Source organism: Syngnathus acus, chromosome 5 (assembly GCF_901709675.1).
Source record: "Syngnathus acus chromosome 5, fSynAcu1.2, whole genome shotgun sequence".
NCBI lineage: Eukaryota > Metazoa > Chordata > Actinopteri > Syngnathiformes > Syngnathidae > Syngnathus > Syngnathus acus.
Window position 1 is genome coordinate 7331606 of NC_051091.1, and position 19960 is coordinate 7351565.

General features: G+C 41.5%; 2 protein-coding genes across 3 annotated transcripts; both read right to left on the bottom strand.

Annotated features, from left to right (window-relative positions):
• Positions 1-2237: 2237 nt before the first annotated feature.
• mdm4 (MDM4 regulator of p53) lies at positions 2238-8144 on the bottom strand. Its single transcript, XM_037253081.1, has 11 exons — positions 7963-8144; positions 7398-7477; positions 7231-7305; positions 6824-6957; positions 6695-6744; positions 6353-6417; positions 4780-4867; positions 4536-4696; positions 4278-4460; positions 4091-4159; positions 2238-3877 (listed from the first exon to the last, which is right to left on the bottom strand). Exons 1-11 carry the CDS (start codon positions 8003-8005, stop codon positions 3326-3328), a joined length of 1500 nt encoding a protein of 499 aa, XP_037108976.1. The 5' UTR covers positions 8006-8144; the 3' UTR covers positions 2238-3325.
• Positions 8145-8445: 301 nt separating this feature from the next.
• Positions 8446-19685, bottom strand: LOC119123735 (sortilin-like). 2 transcript variants are annotated; one of them, XM_037253079.1, is made up of 20 exons: positions 19351-19685; positions 14997-15059; positions 14860-14933; positions 14659-14761; positions 14287-14448; positions 14071-14144; positions 13357-13406; positions 13166-13293; positions 12945-13089; positions 12654-12809; positions 12252-12364; positions 12064-12166; positions 11824-11992; positions 11563-11747; positions 11288-11477; positions 11039-11155; positions 10836-10944; positions 10475-10587; positions 10276-10408; positions 8446-10190 (listed from the first exon to the last, which is right to left on the bottom strand). In XM_037253079.1, exons 1-20 carry the CDS (start codon positions 19585-19587, stop codon positions 10176-10178), a joined length of 2439 nt encoding a protein of 812 aa, XP_037108974.1. In that variant the 5' UTR covers positions 19588-19685; the 3' UTR covers positions 8446-10175. The 2 variants fall into 2 exon arrangements, with proteins under 2 accessions (XP_037108974.1, XP_037108973.1); XM_037253078.1 differs by having other exon boundaries at positions 8446-10208.
• Positions 19686-19960: the final 275 nt, after the last annotated feature.

Genomic DNA, 19960 nt, shown 5'->3' on the forward strand with positions numbered 1-19960 from the left:
TTATGCAAATGTTTCCCTGTCAGGTCACAATGACAAGAGAAACATCATTCCTGCGTGTCTCCAGTCGTGCCGTCCGGTATTTCTGTTGAGTTATGACCGCTTATATAAGCTGTCCCATTTGACTGATGCCTAAAGGAGACGTGCTTCTACTGTACTACGATTAAAGGGAGAATACTCCCATTCATTGCTTTTTCGAATGAAGTGGCCCACCTGTGTTTCCACAAGGCTCTGGAGGCCTGGAGAAAGCTTTGGAAGTCAGGGAGGAAACAGTAGTTGTGTATCCCGGCCGTGCTGCTGCTCACTGGTGCTTTTATCGCACAGTAATCCCGACAACAAACAGAATGGGCGGCATGTGCATGCGCAGCTGTCGCAGTCTTAGTGCAAGTGGTGTCAGGTTAAGTCACAGGAATGGACGCCGGACCATCCGCCGCCCTTCCCTCCTCTGGCATGCCGTTCGTTGCAAGGAATCAGCACATAGGAAAGAAACACACATACGCACACAGACACAAACACGCACACGCGTTAGTAACCCACTTCCCACAAACATGCTTTGCAGCTCATGCATAGCACAAGTTTATGACAACAGCTTGATATTCAAACAAACATTAACATAACGCCTTATATGGATGTATTTATATAAACACACATTTACCTGTAGAGTAAAAAAATTCCAAAAAATTTCACAATTATCTAGATTTTATTTTGAAAATCTCTCTCTCTTTGTTCCTTGCCCTCCATTTCCATCTTTGTTTTTTTGGGTGATTCCACTGACCTTCTCCCATTTCAGCAGGGGGACAAATTTAGCGGCCTGGTTTCTGGAGCGACTAAATAGTCGGACACAACAGAGGGACTGTGTGTGCGTGTTCCTTAAAGCTCATATATTTGAGGTCATTAAACGAGTGATTCCCACTCACTGAACAGCCCTTTGGTGAGTGACTGACTGTCATGTGCCGCTGGAAAACTGTCCAATTTAATTTAATTGGTCCAAAAAAGAAATTATTTTTAGAATCTTTGTTCAGCTATCTATGTTAGTGACCGAGAGTGACAGGAAGAACAATTAAATGTTCTTCCGCAAGATGGGAGAAGGGGTATAATTAACCTGCGTATTCACTTTTATTTGACATTTGTTTGGTGTTGTGCCGTGATGAGTACTTGCCCTCCTACAAGTTTATGGAGTGAGAATGTGCGCAGATATTCTGGGATGTTGGAACGGAGGTAGTGTTAGGGTGTCGCAATGGAATCATCCAGAAACCTCCACTCACTGTCTCCCACTCCCTGGGCGGTGCCATTCTACAAATTACCAAGCTGTTCTGGGTGCCAAGTCACTAGTGGCATGCCATTCTTCTTGGATGCTGTGTGACGCGTTTGACGGCGTGGACATGTGGATGGGGAGTTGTGGTAGGGCAACAACAACTCCTCCACACCGATTGGTGCTGCTTTGTGTGTGTGCGTGCGTGCGTTCGTGCGTGTGTATATATATATATATATACATGTATAGATGCAGAGGTCACAGGGTTCACTTGATGGACGGCGCTTCAATGGAGGACAGAACAGTGAGTAAGCAAAGAAAGGAGAGGCACAGGTGCTGCACACAAGTCAAAGAGGAGAGGACACAAGACAGCTGCCCTGTCATATAATGACTTAAACTTTGGCCATCGTTCAAACACACACACACACACACACACACGAACATGCTATCAGCTATCCATGTCGTATAAAGCATAGTGGACGTAGAAAACGAACATCTATACCTTTTCTATAGTGCTTGTCCTTGTTAGGGTTGAGGGAGAGCTACAGCATGGCTCAGGCATCTTTGGGATGAGAAACGAGGTACACTCTGGCCTGGTCAAGGCCAGTAGATTCAACGGTAATTTCAATTAGTCACAATCATGATTACACATTCATACAGACATTTGACATCTTTAATATATTTTGTTTATTTTCTTAACTCACTAATTTGTGAATCAATTTATAGTAAATTAATACATAATAGTAAAATGACAAATTCAAGCTTGTAACTTGATTTACTACAATTAAATTGATTGCATGCAATTAAAAATCAAGCATGTAATATTAATTTTGAATTAACTATTCTACAATATTTTTTTTGTTTACATTACTTGCATATTGCCCAGAAAGACGATGTACTGCTCATTTTAATATTTCTGTTGACTGGGAGAGGGTGGATGCCCCCCTCAATTTTACATGCCACTGCCTTGAACACAAGTTTGCCTCCATTGTGTTAAATTGTAGATGTTTATTTGTCAAGAGAACGCAGCAAGCTATTTTCATTTCTTGCATATTACAAACTCAAAGGTAGCATCACTGTCCCATGCGTTGTCATCACTATGGACAGGCATCTGTCTACATTTGCTTTTTATTGTTAGTGCTAATGTACAGCTTGTCCACACCACCACAGAAAATATATCGCCCCCTATAGGCAGAGAAATAAAGCGTAAGCAAGGAGACAAAAATCATCAACTTCACTGAAGCCCGGTGACATCTGTACAGCTTATGTAGAAGGCTCAACATCATCACTCAAAAAGTAATGTAAGTATGAAGTTGTACTTTACAATCTTTCAAATAATTCAAAGGCATGGTACCAAAATCTAAAGAAAAACACATATGGCAGTGAAAAGCTCCTATCAACCATCAACCTCCCCCTTAAGCCTTTTGATTTTACTACAATTAATGCATTTTGTCTGCAAAACGTTTTACTTTGTCTACTCTTAAACAGAACACGTGCAGGCTTTTCCTTCAATTTAAAATGATCATAAATACATATTCAGGTTACTGGTGCTCTGGTCAAATAAGGCCGCCCTAGGAGAAAATGTTAAAACTTCTGATATCATTTTGAGCAATTAGACAGTAATTGGAGATTCTTGGCTTACATACAAAGGGAAAGCTGAGGAAGACGATTGTAGTAAGAGCATCGTAGTTTCATTTCATTCCGCAGCCTTGTCTTCTACTCGCATCTTTGACCCACACGGAAGATTGAAAACAAACTGGAAAGAGGGGTGGAAAAAAGTCTTAGATTCTTCTCTGCACAGGCAATTTGTGAGGAAAACTAACCAAGACAAAAAAAAATACTTCTTTTCAGAGAGCACCATTCAAGAGATCTTATTTTACAATAAGGGCACAAAATAGCTGCACGGCCACTCTCATAAATTAATATATATCTCTGCTCTTACTGATACCTTGTGAGAATGTGGCACCAAACAAAATATGGCTCCGTCCGTCCTTCAGAGGCGCCAAAGTGCTAAATGAAGATGGTGCTAAACACATAGTACACAGAGTGCATGCGAATGAGAGCGCCGTTGGTATTCTACACGACAAATATCTTGACGACTTTCTGGATAATCTTTCCGCATCCCGGGCAAGGAGCCTGGAACTTATGGAGCCTCCTGGCACATGGGAAGCAGGTGAGGAGGTGGGCCGTGCGTCCGTGGATTATGTTGCCATTGCGAGGTCTAACCCCACACAGCTTGCACGGCTCCAGCAGGGCCTCCGGGGGGCATTCCACCTCCATGCCCAGACTCTCCTGACTCTCCCCGCCTGATGCCTGCTCGTCCCTGTGGCCGGAAGGGCGTCGGGCCGTCGTGGCGTGTGGCAGCGGTCTGTCAGCCGTGGCATGGGAGGGCAGAATGACCGGGTCGGAAACGGTGCGGCTGCAGTCGGGGACGTCGATACCCGCGTCGCTGTCCTCGTCCTCGCGGTGCGCGCTCAGGGAGCTGAACGCCGGAATGTCGGGGACGGAAAGGGAGTGGGCAAGTCGGGGCACGTCTTTGTACCAGTTCTTGCGCAGGGCCCAGCAGCGGACGCAGTACCTCTGCAGGGGGGAGTTGTACTTCCTGCATTCGCTGCACTGCCACGCATCCTGCCGGTGAGAGTACATTTTTCACTATACCTGCTATTTCATTTTTCAGTTTTGCTTGTTGATTTCACTTTTAATTAGTTTCTAGAGCAGGTTTAGTTTTATTTTAGTTTGTTTGTTGCTTCAAGTTTTCATTTCAGTTATTTCATTAGTTTTTTGTTAGTTCAAATGATGATTGCAACAACAAGAAAAGGAAAAAAGGCATGTTATCCAAACCTGTGTGGAGATCTCGGTGTCTGTGTCATCACTGAGACACTGAGAGTCTTCATCTGGCTCCTCCTGCATCTGAAACCCACAATGAAAACAATCCATCTGTAAACTACAACTACTACTGTAAAGTGGTGCCTTGAGATTCCCATTTCCCAAAAGAAATTTTGGCAAATAATCGAAAATAGGTAAAGACCTCTCTATCCATCTTCTCCTCCTTTTCTCCCCCATCCTCCTCAACAAGCTGAGCATCTCCTTCTCCTGCGCTTCTCTCCTCCAGCACGGCCTCCTTCATCTCCACACTCACTTGCTCACTCTCGCCTTCCGTCAGGAACCACAGGTCCTCCGTGGTGTCCGACACAATGGCTGTGTCCTCCTCCTGTGCGGCAGACAGTTGACTCAATTGGCTCGGTGCTCTTCAAAAACGGACATACGGCCATGGCGGTGTTCTTACTTGGTTGGTGTGAATATCAGTGGAGCCATTGCTCCTGCGGCTGTAGTTGCTGCGGAGATTGCCCAAAAACCACCAGGGCAAGCCAGAGAGGTCCCAGTCATCAAGACTAACATCTAATTTGGGTCGTTTGCAGGCAGTGTGTGGCAAACCTTCAAGGGAGTCTTGAATGGGTTTGGAAACAAAAAAGGTTTTAGTGCTCTGAACAGTATCCGTACGCTCCCGAGCACACAAACTGTTTGTTTACCATCATCGGGATCTCGAGGTCTTCTCTGGGAACAGGTCAGCAGGGGAGGCCTTTCACCGGCAGCCTCTGGTCCTGCTTTGACCAACATCTACAGGGGGGGAGAGGGGGGAGTTGGGAGGAAAAAAAATAAATTAGACCACAAAGCTGCAGCTGGTTTACTTGGAGGATTCGCAGCTCCTTGTCAAGAAAGCCTCTGATTACGGAAGGGAGACACACAAGGCAGAATTTCAGTGACAACCGGGACACCAAAAATGAAGACAAATTAAGAACGAGTAGGCAGGAGCACACTTATAAATGAGTGAAATGAAAACAGACCTGTTATTTCATTCAAGGCTATTTTATATCACATGTATTTACTATTTATCTCTCAAATCCTAAAAAAATGAAGTTACAATCCTGGTGCAATCGTTTTAAAAGAAGAAACGGATGCAAGTCATATTTTTGAGGGGAAGTGAAGAAAGAATATTTGAGAAGTTACACAAAGATGAGCTAGGAATCAGGACTAAAACGCATATACAAGATGTTAGTGAAGCTTCTAATCTGTAGGCAATATTACATTGCTCATCCTGTGCCTTGGTAAAACCCATTACTAATAAGCAGACAAAGAGGAGATGCGAGACGGGGGGAAAAACACAAAGGGAAGGAAGAAGAGGTTTTTGGGTTCTCACGAGGCCACTTTCTGATTGGGAGCTGCGACCCTCCATTGTGAAGCAGAGAAGAGAACTCTGAGACAGACAGAGACAGTGACTCTGCCCCCCCATCCACAGTGGAGCCGGTGGGGTGCACTGAAGCGGCACGGCCTTCCACCAAACCAGACCGAGGATGGGGCTGTACAGAGACGGTGCCACTCTGTACAAAAAGGACACTAACGAAGACAGCAGCCCGTTGCACCTCATCTCGCTACACACCATCTGACGAGTAGATTATTAGATTCGCTTTGCTGTCAAATTAATTTGCGTGGATAATTTGGAGTGGAAACACATTTGGTTTCAATTTAGGTAATACCTTACTATGCATATAGTCATTGTCTGGCAGAAAATTAATTTGTCCAAAGATGGTCAATTTAATCATTTTTAACAAATTCCTACCTTTGGCCCAAGATAACATCAATTTTAGTCAACGGCAGGACAAAATGTCTGCTACCCATGATGGAGTAAAGTGGTGGTTTTGGACATGTGAATATTTTGTCCAAGGTCTTTCTTAGAGTCCTACATTTTGTATTGTCGTATCTCCAAAACTGTCGAAGGATCAGGCTAGCATATGTTTCAAAACTTGTTAAAATGCTACCAAAATGGAGAAAGTTAAGTCAAAGTAAAAATTGAGCTAAAAGAAGTACACTAAGTTTTAATGTGTGTGGGGGGGTGAGTATCGTACATATTGTGTGATGTGTGGAGAATACTGGCAAGACAATACTGGTTTTGAATTCATAACAAAACGTCAGAGGTTGTAAATTTCAGACCACCCAGTCACTCTAGTCAGTATGAGCACTTTGCACTCAAGTTTCTGGTTGTGTGTAGCAAGGCGAGAAAGGTCGGGGACTCCGTTTCTTCTAAGCACCATGTTTCAGTTTTACCTGACCACGATCTTCCACTCCGCCCTCAACACACTCATGGCCCACAGAAAGATTCTCTGCAGCGTCTGCATTTCAGATAAGACACAGTAACAGAAACAAGAACACCACGCACTCTCACTAAGGCCTTCTTTTGTTGATTTGTAGCAAAAGGCATGGAATGCCGTTCTCATTCTTCTTCCCTGACCCTAAATAGACATGCATTCATCCCAAGCATACTTTACACTATGAGGGGATATGACAATCAATGAGATAGAGTTAAACTGCAATTAAGACCAAAGGGAAAAAAATCCTTCATCAATGAGACAATGAGTAATAAGTAATTGACACTTTTCTGTCACTTACCAGTACTACCAAGTATGACGACGTATTTTTTGAGCATTTCATACACCGGGCTGTCAAAAAAACAGACAAATACATTTATTAAAAAAAACAGGCTGGATTTTAAACAAAAAGGCGATTGCAAATATGTACTTTGGGTTCTTGACAGAGAAGCTCTCCACTTCAAGTAGCTCTCCCAAAGGGTCATCCTGGCAGTGAACAATGTGCTGCCTCTGTTTGTCGTAGAGCTGCTTTCCCATAATGTACTGGCCCAAGTAGTGCATTACCTGCACAAACGGTTACTAAACATTATTATGTAAAAGGACATCTGTAAAGTTATGATGGCAACACTTGACAGTAGAGCAAATTATTGCAAGTAAGTGATATTAACAGGCTATATACTTTATTCATTAGAATATATTCGACGATATTTTTTTTTCAATCTGAACATATTGGAGGTGCTAATTTATGAACAAGAATATTATATTACTATTTGATAGTTGGGATTAATACTGTAGTGTCCCTACTCTTTAAATTGAATATTTCACTTGACAGCTAACCTCTTTGAGTGTGAAGACATCCTCCTGGGCTCCAGCAATGCGCAGTATTTGCAAGAGTGGGGCCTTGGGTTGGACCTGGGATACATTTTTTTTTTTAAAGGATCAATTATGTATGTATATAATAAGTAAAGATGCATTTTTAATCTGGTGTTGTTGATCCAATGTACCTGATTTCCCTCTCCAGGCAGTGCCTTGCATGGCGTGCCTGAGGCGGAAGCCTGGGCTGATAGGGAACTCATCTTCAACTCTGAGGAATCCACATAAAAAGAAGTGAAAATTAGGTACGCGTCACGTTGCTGTCCCGTATAAACGAAATCCACAAAAAACATTGAAAGCCACTGAACCTGATTCTAGTCACATTAATTGTTGGTTGTTTTTCTTTGTAGTTTTTCTTAACAAAGAAACTTTGTGGATGCCCTCACAAACACCCAAAGCATGCAAAGCTTGATAGAAAACGGTTGCATAGTAAAGACAACATTAACGATTATCAGCATTAACGTTAGACAATTACCCAATTTCTACAGCGACATCAAAGAACGTAAAACAAATCGAATCAAATAATGTAAGTTAAAAACTACAGATAGCTACTGTTGCATAAAGTCGATCAAAAGAGTAATTTTGACCGGTTACAAACCTGCCAAACGTTCCTAGCAAGCGTGTCAATAAATGTAGCTAACATTTAGCCTTCTGTCCCGTTTCCTGAACATATGTTAGTTAAAAAAATGATCTTACCAGAATTAACTAGCGTCACTTTAACGCCGTTAATTTGCTCCATACGTATTGTTGTTTAAAGCCGCATAGTGCCATTTTGGGATTAAAATAGAGAGTCTAAATCCTGGGTTTTAGACACTAGCTAAGTGGTAGCTAATCACTTAGCCCAACTGCTTTTCAAAATGAACGGAAGAATTTCCGGAAGAACTGCTACGTGGCGGAAGTAGCGGCCCCTAGTGTTTAGGAGGCGCAATTGTGAGGTACACGTTCAATATCACACGGACTCATTGTTTGGTTAAGTGGCGTCCCATGAGATTTTTCCCATAATGTACGATGACTGCCTTGGACCAAGCAAATGGGAAATTCGTTAATAAAAAGCATTGCATATTAAGCAAATAAAATAATTAAAAAAATAAAAATATCTATCAAATTATGCAATAAAATAACGACTGTCACTAGCTTCGTTCAGGACTTATAACAGACCAAACAAAATCAGAACACAAGTATGTTAAAGAGACATTTAATTCATCAATAAATTCATTAAAAAGACACATGTGAATCAAGCTGTACTGTGAGATAATTTCAATTCAAATCCTCTTCATCCCTGGTCTTATCACAACAATGTCGAGAAAGCATGATGACATTATTCTCAACTCAAATATACAAAAACAAGAGGAGCATGGTACCATATTATGTATGTGGCAAGAATGCATTTTTTCACAGATGTGTAGATACAGTGCAAACATATTAATGATGAACTCCAGTAACTAGCTGTTGGGTATAAAGAGACATCAAGCATGTGTAGCTGCTCTAATAACTGACAAACAGTCCTTGAGAACGTGCCTGACTCTTAGACCAACTCTACAGCATATAGCTTATCTGCTGGGATAGAAGAGATAAGCCTTGTCCGTACATTAAGTTATGATTAGAAGATGCATGTATTTTAAAAATACTGGATGAAAAAGTGTATGTATAATGACAAAATGGTTGAGACTTGCTTATTTTGTTGTACCTGTATCCACCTTAATACTTTGACTTATTATGTGGGGAAATACAAAAAATATATATAGAGTTAATATTGACTTGGTGTATATTTTAAAAAATTCAAGTAAAGTTTTTGCGTTAGTATTACCTTCATGTTTGTTAATTGCTGGGCTGCGGTGGATTTATCTCTACAATTAGAAACATAACAATAAAAGTGCTTTGGCAATAATTCAAGTCTTGTTTTCACTGCACAGAATGGGGAGCGGAAAATATCTGTGACATTGTGGTGCTTCACATTCCCTACGCCCTAAGAAAGATTTATTCCAAACTTTACACTTGACTGTCAGACCATGACCATTTCGTTTTATTCAGCTCAACGTTAGAATTGCATGGTTCTCTTATGTCACTCAAACTTTTTGTGAATAAAAGTAAACTAAACTAAATAATTGTTATGCATAATATTGGACAAATGAAATGTTATTTCAATACTCTGTTTCGCCTACATTTAGGATACTTTGTTTTTGGGAAAAATAGATGTAGTAGTTTTAGCTTCATATAATACAGGCAAACAGTGTGCACTAAAAAGTTGGCATCTAAAGTGCGTCCCCCAATGTGATTATATATATTTTTTAAAAAAGGTTCGCTGTCTACAGTCAAAAGCGAAAATTCATGACTCGGTGGGAGAGGGCATTTAAATGCATCTGCTCACAGATGTTATTCAAAAAGTGCGTTTCGAGAAAAAAATAAATAAAACAGCTTCGCTGTGATTATAACAATAAAAACAGCATACATATTGCAGCCCAATTGAGGTGAAACTACAAAGTGAAACGGCTACTGTACACGACTGAATTAATACAAAAATATTTTGAAGACTGAAAAAGTAATGACTATATAAAGGATTTTTTTCAGTAGCTGTACTCTATTACTTGATTGTTCTATAACACTGCAAGTTCAAACATCTCAAACTCCTTTGCAGTGCATTGTCAAATGCCAAAAACACTGACGCCGACAAAAACAAGAAAAGCTCTCTTGAGACGCCTTTCTTCTGTTCTGTGCTGAGTTTTTGCCCCATACCCCTCCACATTGTGTTTCTTTGCGATGGTCTTATCTTTGTGAGAACCTCAACCATATGAAAATTCAGCCCGCTGCAGTTTCATCCTCTGGCCACCAAGGAATAGTGAAAATTGAGAAGCAGATGTTAATCAGCATGAAGACAAGCAGGCATCAATGAAGCTCGGAGGGGGTCAAACTTATTCTAAGAGGTCCTGCCAGAAAACAGAAAACTGTTGTGAAAAAAATATATATATATAGATACATGACATAAATGGGACATTTCAGATTGTCTGATACCTGATCTGAATCCTCATTAAAATGTGCTCCATGTGTTCCTGTTTCCATGTACTGAGCGTCAACGTCATCAACTCCTTCTATTTTGTTTGCTTCAGCGTGTTCCCTCATAACGGAATAGCGGTGCACAAGAAACCTGGACAATGGCATCATTATCAGATATGTGCAAATATGACATGTAGCAGAAATATAGCTGACTGACCGTCCACCACAGACGTATTTCTTGACCACCCAGACAGCTACGACGGCGCTCATCAGCAGCATGGCTATAACAACCACGGCTATGATTGCAGCGTTTGATGAGCTGCTTTCAGTCTGACAGAAAGGCAAGAAGACAATTAACATTTTAAAAAAAAAAGAAGAAAAAAAAGAAAAAAAGCATGCTTTTTACTTAAATTAATGCTAAAAACTAAAAAGGCTACAAAGGTTCAATTGGTAATAATTCATTGAGTGGGTGCCAAAATTGGAGGAAATGATAATATGCATGCTGCATGTAACCGATTACAGTATTTTGATTTTCACTGTGTCTACATTAAAAAAAAAAAGAAAAGAATGTCACCTACCAGAGAAAATGGATGAAGAGCATCACTGGTGCACCTCCTTTTCAAGTCTGTCTCTTTTCTGACAGGCTGGAAACCACCAGTGCACTTGTCTCCTGGAATCTTCCGGTAACTTTAATGGAAGTATGGAAATATTATATATTGAATGATGCTATTTCCTTTTAGTTTTGTCATTGAAGAAACAAAAAAAGACAGGAGATACTCACCCACTGGTCTGCAGCTCTTCAGTGGTTCCGTTGAGACAGTACTCTAGAGGATGGCCCTTCATCTCCTCCTGCTCCACACACTCCGAGCTGTTCTCAGGTCGAAAGTATCCAAAGTCACTATGGGACAGAGCAGAGTCGAATGTTTCCCAACTGTGCAGCAACATATTGAAACTCACCATAAGCCATCATGATTTCCATAAAATGGGGCATAACTACACAACTTTGTCAATAGGTGGCGCCATACCGTACCATTGATAATCATCCAGTGTACAAGCACAAGATGACAGATGCTGCCTGCCACTGAACTGCCTCCCGTTCCAGCAGGCCGAGTCTTTCCTCAAGCGTAGGAAGGTCTCCTTGTAGCCCAACACACAGCCGTCGTTGGTGCTGTCAGGGTCGGCAGAGTGAGCCAACCACGTCACGTAGTCCTCGTCATTACCTACATGTATGTACACATAGGTTGGCTGAACGGTCTTGCCCGAGCAACGGCCTCCTTGAGCAATTCTGTCACAAAAATCACTCACAATCTCGGGTGAGGAGATTCCTGAAGTCAATGGTAATCACCACCCATTTGGTGTAGTCATTTCTGTAGCCCCACAGGCTGACATTCAATGAGCGGGAGCCTGGCTCGCTGTCCATTCCGCTGAAGTGGAACTGGTCATTGGTGAAGTTATAGGTGCGCCAGCATCGGCCTTCATCCGTGGAAAACCTGCATTGGATGAAGTCAGACCTAGAGTGACTGGTCCTGCGAACGACTACAATTGCTGCACCGCGTCGCTCCTCACTTGATTTGATTGACAGGGAAGTTGGTGTGCTCCACAGCCACGAGAAGAGCCCCTGAGTCCAGTATAGCATAATGGTGAGGACCGCTAAGGGACAACAACCATGAGTATCCTCCGTCGTCGGACACGTAAACGTCAGGCGCGACAATCGACTCGGCATCCCCCACGCTGCCTAAAGAGAGTAACGTGTGATGTAAAATGTTTAAAAAATAAACTTCCAAAAGTTCTCTGTGCGTTTGATACCATGAGCAAGAATGAGGCCCACTGCGCTTGGCTGCGAGAGCGGCAACATGGGGACGTTCATCTTCATGGCTGTGCTATAAGTGGCGTGGATGTGGAGTCGACACTGTAAAGACACAAGTGGAAATGAAACCGGGCGAACGGTTTGTACGTGCGCAGTCGACATTCGGATCATTTAAATGCCGCCTTACTCTGTTTGGCCTGTTTGTGGCGGTCTGAGTGTCGCAGTGGCTGTTTTGTGGTCGACGTAATGTCTGCCATCGCGCTCCTTGGTCGAAGGTGATCACTGTCTCCACTGTTTCGTCTAAACAGACACAAGTTGTCATGCATGTTTAACTTTATTTATTACAAAATCAGTAGTACTGTGCCTTTTCAGCAAATTACGGATTCCGACTGACCAAAATGGCCGATATTTATCACACTACATATTTCCTTAGCATTTACTAGTCTTAGATGTATTTTGGGGAGGGGAAAAAAATTTTGGGGGGAATGCCCAAAATGTGTCAAAATTGTTATATATTTATTATGTTCCTACATTTAATAGACCTTGCATGCACACTCCCTCCCACATGCAATAATGTGAGTTGGCTTACCCTCTGTGAGTACGCTGGTCATGTAAACGCCCCGGAGTGACGCAATGGTGGTGAAGTCAGTGTCGCTTCCTGTGGCGGTGTAGAGATGGCGTTCCAGAGACTTGGAGAACACGGTTCCTCTGTCATCAGACACATAAATTGTTCCAATCCCCGAGTCTGGGCGACAAAAACAAATACGACACTTGGATTCTATTCTATGTTGAATTATTCTCGCTCGTGGTCTCACAGAGCAAATTGATGTTGTTTTCTTCTCATTTGATCAAAATTATTCATCGGCAACATTATTCGGACCTTCTGGGTCATCCACATGCATGAATATCATGTTTTCATTGGCTGCCAGGATTGAGTAAAATTGCTCGTGGGTGACTGCAGGAAGCTGAGCTATGTTCCAAACGTCTCCTCCATTCATCGAAACATGGATCTTGCGCTCTGTGCCCTTAATAAAAAAAACAAAAGATGCCTGAATAACTTGTGACACTGATGGCATCGCGACAGATAGTGTAGATTCTCACCTTTCCAGTCATGATGGAGGCAAAAACAAAGCGTCCCCCCAGTACGAAGGAAAAAACTCTAGTTGCGATTGTCTGGAAGCTTTTGCCGTAGTCTACCGTCTTCCTTAACTCCAACGATCCTTTGTCATCTGGCAAATACGAGTGAGTTAAGTTGTGACGCTTTACTGCACGTGCGTGACTGCAACACTTACTGCACGATCCGTTGTAGTTCGTCGTGAAGTAAATGCTGTTCTTTGCACCCCTGTACGGAAGAAAAATGGAACAGCGGAAGAGTGAACTCGAGTCATTTGGCAGTCGTCTCCATTGAAATCAGAGCGGATTATATTTGTGGCTTCTTTAAAGCAAATAACCATTCCAGGCTGTTGTCCAAGTGCGGTCTAAGTATAAACAGGGAAAATGGAACATCTATAAATTGCAAAAACTGTTGCTGGCTCATGACGCTACCTAACAGAAGCATCCGTTCCCTTGCTTGGCATGCTATTTTAGGGGTAAAATGACAGCTGCGGTCAGACAGTGCTATCGCAATGCTCCCACGATGCAGCAAATACAACCACAGGTTGACACCACAACCTCGGGTGCACAAAAGCAACCGTAGTTGGCCAAGCGCTGCAAATTGTGTGCAGCTGGAATAACAACACAGGACAAGAAAAACATCAACACAAAAATGTCTCAACAAGATTGCCACTAAGGTTTGATGATTGCAATTTTTTTATGCGGCTTTAAGGATTCGTAAGAAAAGTGACAAATGTATACTATATATATTATTGTGTGTCTAATTAAATATTTTCCCATTCATTGAATTCTGAAGAAGAATTCGTACAGCACTTGAACTTAGGTGAGTAGCATGGTTTTGTGTAACTTATACAAACATGACTCGAAGTGCCAATTTGGAGGACAATTCTCACCATCTGACGAGACAAACACTGTCATACATCTTCCGCCAGGTGGCGCCAAAATCCTCGGACAGCCACAAGTCCAACTGGCAGGAGTAGAAACTGATTATTAATTGTCATCTCATGACTATTCAGTTGAATCTAATTGAAGAGGAGTTATTTCTAATTGTCTTTGAAAATAAATGCATTGCTCAAATTGAACACTCATGCGGCTGTGATTGTTGTTACCCTGATGCTGAGCGTTAGAAGAACGTTGCAGTCGCCAGGGTTGTACAGCATCTGAATTAAGGGCTCAAAAGGTAGGTCCGATGTCTCAAAGGTCTGGGTGAAGTCCCGCGAACGAAATAGTTGAAATCCTCCGGTTTCGGACACGTCAGCGGTCAGGATCACCTGAAAGAAAACATGCAAAAGTGTATGTACTGTATAGGTTTGCATTAATACAGAACATTTGAAGAAAGAAGTTTCAGCCAATTTCAACCTCAATAATAATTCAATTAAACATGTTACCAATAGTTACTCAGTCCGGTTGGAATGTGATATTAGGCTCCTAAAAAACACATCCAAAATAAACAACTTTTTATTTTTATTTTTAAGAAGCACCTTGCCAGAGTGATCTGGGCTGACAGCAATGCCAAACTCTGTCTGGATGAAGGTGTGGTTGATCAGGTGGGTCACATCTGTGAACGTCTTCCCGTAGTCTTCACTGACAGACACAAAGTTGCATTTAAATTAATTCACTTGTGGCAAACAACAACAATAACAAAAGAGTTCCTGAGTGTCCATATTTAGTGCAGCGCTCACCTCCTGTGGAGGTTGGACTGGCCAAATCGCATCATGAACAAAGGCACCTGGAATGTGGTCAACACCAGAATCACCTGGCAGGGGAGAACATAGTTCATCAAATAAGTCAAATGAAAACCAACTGTAAGCAGACTCACCCCCGATTCATCTCCCACCCAGGCAAGTGACAGGGAGCCCATGGTCCTCACTTTAAAGTTGAACTGCAGGGAGAGAGAAAATGTAAAATAAATCCTGTACAGCCATCATTTTTGTAAAGCATCTCAAGAACATGAGTGCACTGCTCAAAGAGAACAGTCCGGGCGACGCAAAGTAACTCGGCTTTATGTTTGTTAGAGTGTGTGAGTATGTGCATGCGTGCGTGCGACCCACATTCGGCTAAATGACAAAGCTGCAGCCAGACAAGGAGACAATCAGTTATGTTCCAAGCACAGCGGGAACACAGACGCACTTGCACGCTCCGCTGCAGGCTGCACCGATTACTATTATGCTCTTCAGAGCGACTGTAAATGTTTACAATTCAGACATTTAGCCGAAGAGGATTTATAGTTCCATGACTTCACAGCACCTTGTTGCATAACATGTGGGATAATGACCATCTTGGTAGCAAACAACATCTTAGTTTAATCATCCAGAGTTGTTCAAGTGTATGTTGAGGATTCAAGTGACCAAAATCTGGCAATGATAAAAAAAAAAAGTGCAATCAGTATGTTTATAGAAGGCTGAGTCAACATGCAGACTAAAACAGGTAAGCCAGTTAAGAGCTAGCTAAATCTCCACTCAGGGATCAGGCTCCGCCTTTTCAAACCATAAACATTCAGTCACAGATACTACAGTAGAATTTTAGGATGGCAACCCCAAGAGGACAAAAATAATCTGCATTTCATGTGTTTAATACTGCCAAAACATTTTTTCCACCCAAATACTGATGTCTGCTTCTTTACCAATGTTCCCGGCAGATGCTGCTCACGAGAACTTAAACACGTTGGCTAAACCAATTCACCAAAATCAAACCATGTTGATCCTTATGAGATGTGCTTGAAAATGCTCTTGACTCCAACCATTTTTTTGGCCTAAAAACTCACACACATCACACAGTGACTGCTCGGCAGTGGGAGGTTGGCCGACCAAGTCGTCCTTCAGAGGTCGGACGCTGACACAAAGAGCTACTTGTTCCTGCTCTCTCTGCGAGCGTTGACCTTCGCGCTCAGCCAGTGTTTACGCACGTAAAACATCAGAAGAGGAGGTCAAACACTGGCCTCTGATCTAACACACCGACGCGCTCAAGTTGGACCACATTACACAAAGTCAGGACGGGGTCCACTTGTGTCACTTCACACAAACTCTCTGAATGGACTTCAAAAGAAAATCAGTCCATTTAAAGTACACTGCAAAGTGGTAAGTGATGTAGTTTCATCCTCAATTGATGGAGCAATCTCAAGATACTTACATTTAGAGAAAAATAAATGAGAAAGAAATATTTATTTTACTTAGCTTTGAAAATTCTATCATACCTGATTTTGATATTTAAAAAAACAGCTCAATAGCATGTTTCATTTTTAACCCACCAAGGAAACTTCACTTTCTGTTTTTGAATGTCTGAATCCCAAAATAAATACCATAAGTGAAATCACTAATCTGGCCCAGACAAATATACCATCACAACATGGCCATTAAATTATATTCATATAATTTGCATCAAATGTGTTCTTAGCTAACAACATTGATTTTATTTATATCTTTTTTTTTTTATTTTAAATATTATTTCTAAGAGGGAGGAGAGCATCTTTCTGAATGTTCTGAACTCCGACTGCAGTGCCAGTTCTGAGGAAGTTTGGCTATAACTCATTTTCCCATAACTGAAGTCATGCTGTTCTTTAAACTGCTGGAAACTCGGCTTCAAACGACTTGAAAAAGACACAAATTTCAAAAGGATAAATCCAATTTCAAGGGTTATATGTTTTTATCTTCATGTTTGGATTGTTTTAATGGTAAAAGCCTGGAAGGAAATAGTTGCGTCGTGCAAATATATTCACAGTAATGCTCCTAATTACAACAAAAAAAGCATGACGTTTCAGAACAGACACTAAACTTCCATCCATCAATCCATGTTTTGCTTTTTGCAACACTTATTCCAAAAGATACTCCGGGTGATAATTAGCATCATTAAATTGAACAAAAAAAGCACTTTTTTCTCTATACTTTTCCTCCTCTTATTTCTAGTGCTTTTCTTGCTGCTCCAACAGCTGGCTGCAACCCAGCTTCACCTCTGTGCTGTTTTTTTTTTCCTCTCCCCTCAACATTTTTCAGCCAGAGGGGATAGACGACGTGCTTGGAGAAGGAGGGGGCAACAACAAAGCAGAAAAAAGCCAGGCTGTAAAAACAAAAAAAAAAACAGCCAGAGTCTTTTTAATGAAACCCACACAAAGCAAACATTCTCAGGATAAAATCATTTAACAACTAGCTGTTCAAATTTCAGCATTTCATCAGTATTCAGATCAAGCAACTTTTTTTTCCCCACAAAAGAACGATTAGCGGCAAATCAAGGAATTTTTCTTGGTGTTAATGGAGACTTTTTTTCAAAAGTCTTTCCTCCAGATGCAGTCACAGCGGGAGAACTGTACCGCCTCAGTGTTCAGACTGCAAGTGAATCGCACTCATCGTAAGATGCATCCAAAGTGTAATTGTGTGTCTACGTGTTGCACATAAAGAAAGGGAAAACCACAGCCAGAGTCTGTGTGCACTCATTCCTGCAGTGGAGAGGAAATGGGGAATAAATCCTCAAGTCCAGGTATCCCAGACATAGCTCGCTCGGGAGCCTCAAGGAGGAACAGCTAAAACTAGGATCAAGTGACCAAAGAACTATTACGGTTCCGCAAACGTCAATTCATGTGACTACTGTCATCTCAAAACAAATTCACTGAAATCGTATTCCTATGATTTCGCTTTGTTAAAAAGGAACATGAATCTGTTTGTGTATGTAATTATCTGATGGAAAAGAAACATTTGTGTGTCCATTATTATTATTTTAAAGATACACGTGGATAAACAGGAAGATAATCCAGCCAAGTTGGATCAAACATTCCTCTGGACATCAATCAGCTCGCGCTTTCTTTTGTAACACATACGATATGTTTGGCTCACTAGAAGTAATAATGAAGGCATGTATGATTAAAGGCCGAGGCAGTTCAGTTGGTTTTGGAAGAACAATGAATACCACCAATGTTGTCTTTTTGTCTCGGTGCTTCTTCCAAGAGCCTCCAATTACCGAGAACGTTTGTGTTGTCAAAACTCCATGCGCCATCCTTATTTGGCTGCTAATAGATGTGATGTGAACCAATGACCTACATATGCTCATTGGCCACTGTATTAAGTACACTGGCACAAGTATTCAATTTCCAATTATTAGTTTTGGTTGACACCAAAAGGCAATCACAAACCATTCAGTGACACTGGATGCACTTTCAGATTCTTCTAATATTAAAACAATTTTTTTAACACATTGAATGAATTAAAGGTGAAGATCAAAAGCTTTTGATTTTTCTGTATGCTCCCCTTAAAAGTAAAAATGGCCACTGCTTTGATATTGTTGCCAAGCTCTTTCATTAACACCAAAAGGCAATCACAATCCATTCAGTGACGCTGGATGGACTTTCAAGTTCTTCTAATATTAAAAAAAAATTTTTAACACATTGAATGAATTGAAGGTGAATATCAAAAGCTTTTGATTTTTCTGTATGCTCCCCTTACAAGTAAAAATGGCCGCTGCTTTGATATTGTTGCCAAGCTCTTTCATTAAACAAGAGGATCATATGATAATACACAGCTGCCTCTCTTTTGGTCATAAATCATTGTTTCATTAATAGCTGTGGTGGACTTCCCATCAGGGGAACACTGCCTGGGAAATTCCTAGTCATCCCAAAACGTCTGATGGAGATGAAGTTTTCTTTGATTAAAAACAATCGTTAGGTGGTAGAAGCATTGTGAAGAAAATGATCCCAGTGGACCCGAGAGAAAGCAAGAAAGGAAATAGCTTTTATCAAAACTACCAAACTGTTCAACCTTCTTCATGGTGACACCAAACGTGTGTAATCGACCAAAGACACACCAGCATTGCTGTCAGTGTCAGCCGAGGAGGGTGCAAATGCAATATAATATAATATACAATACAAGTGTTGAGATGTTTAAAACATTTTTTTGAGTTTATCTAGCTCATTAATGGAAGAATTTTCTTCAATTTACTTTGTAGCGTGAAGGTAACATTCAAAATGTTTGCATAAGTGATCAATTAAAATTGTGCATTATTTTCTTGGTAAAAGCAGTTTTGTGGATTGTGCGGGTATACCGAATAAAAAAAGTTAACATAATCTAATAAATTGCAAATTAAGTACGCATCGGGCATGTATTTTCTTCCACAGACTCAGTTTGTGCATGAACTTTCGGGAGGGATAATTATAGACGTTTAAATAAAAATAAAAATAAAAGGTGACTTACAGTGTGGGTGTTGTTTAACAGCGCTGACTCGACTCCAGGAAAACTCGGGCATGTGTGTTCATTCAGTCCTGCCGCGGCGCGTTCCGACATCTCCAACTTCTCCCAACTGTGTCGCTCTTCATCACCCCTCAAATCTCTCGGCGGCCTCCCCACAAACGACTTTTGTCCCTCATGGAAATGTCTCGCCAGCGCGCACGCAAACAATCCCCATATGAAAATATAAGCCGCAGAAAGCATGTTTGAATCGTCTGGTCAGTTTTGCTTGCGCTCATTCACGGTGCCTCATTAATTCCAAACACTGACTCCGCGTGCCGCCCCTCATCCCCCAGAACGTATCTTTCATTACCATCCGCTCCACGGCGGCGCGTGATTGGCCAGGACGAGAATAACCCGCATTTTCATTGGACGGCAGGGCTCTTCCTCGACTACTTAATATCGTGACTTTCCTGGGGTTTTAGCGCCTCTTAGCGGTCGATCTAAATTCAGCAAACCTTTAAGCTAATCCCCCCACCCGCATTTCTTTCGGTGAATATTTCCCCACTTTTCTTCCTGTGAATTTTACGATTCCAGGAAGCACTAAAAATGAAGTGCTCTGCAAGGAAACAAAAGT

Bases quoted from the DNA above. Each gene is read 5' to 3' on its own strand.
- mdm4 (XM_037253081.1), bottom strand. From the start codon at position 8,005: ATGGAGCAAATTAACGGCGTTAAAGTGACGCTAGTTAATTCTG. The intron at 7,478-7,962 runs GTAAGATCATTT...TGGATTCCTCAG, and splicing joins AGTGACGCTAGTTAATTCTG to AGTTGAAGATGAGTTCCCTA. The intron at 4,697-4,779 runs GTAAACAAACAG...AACCCATTCAAG, and splicing joins ACCTCGAGATCCCGATGATG to ACTCCCTTGAAGGTTTGCCA.
- LOC119123735 (XM_037253078.1), bottom strand. From the start codon at position 19,587: ATGCTTTCTGCGGCTTATATTTTCATATGGGGATTGTTTGCGTGCGCG. The intron at 14,762-14,859 runs GTGAGCGCTGCA...TGTGTCTGTCAG, and splicing joins CAGTCCAACCTCCACAGGAG to TGAAGACTACGGGAAGACGT. The intron at 12,167-12,251 runs GTAAGGCGGCAT...GTGTCTTTACAG, and splicing joins CCACAAACAGGCCAAACAGA to TGTCGACTCCACATCCACGC.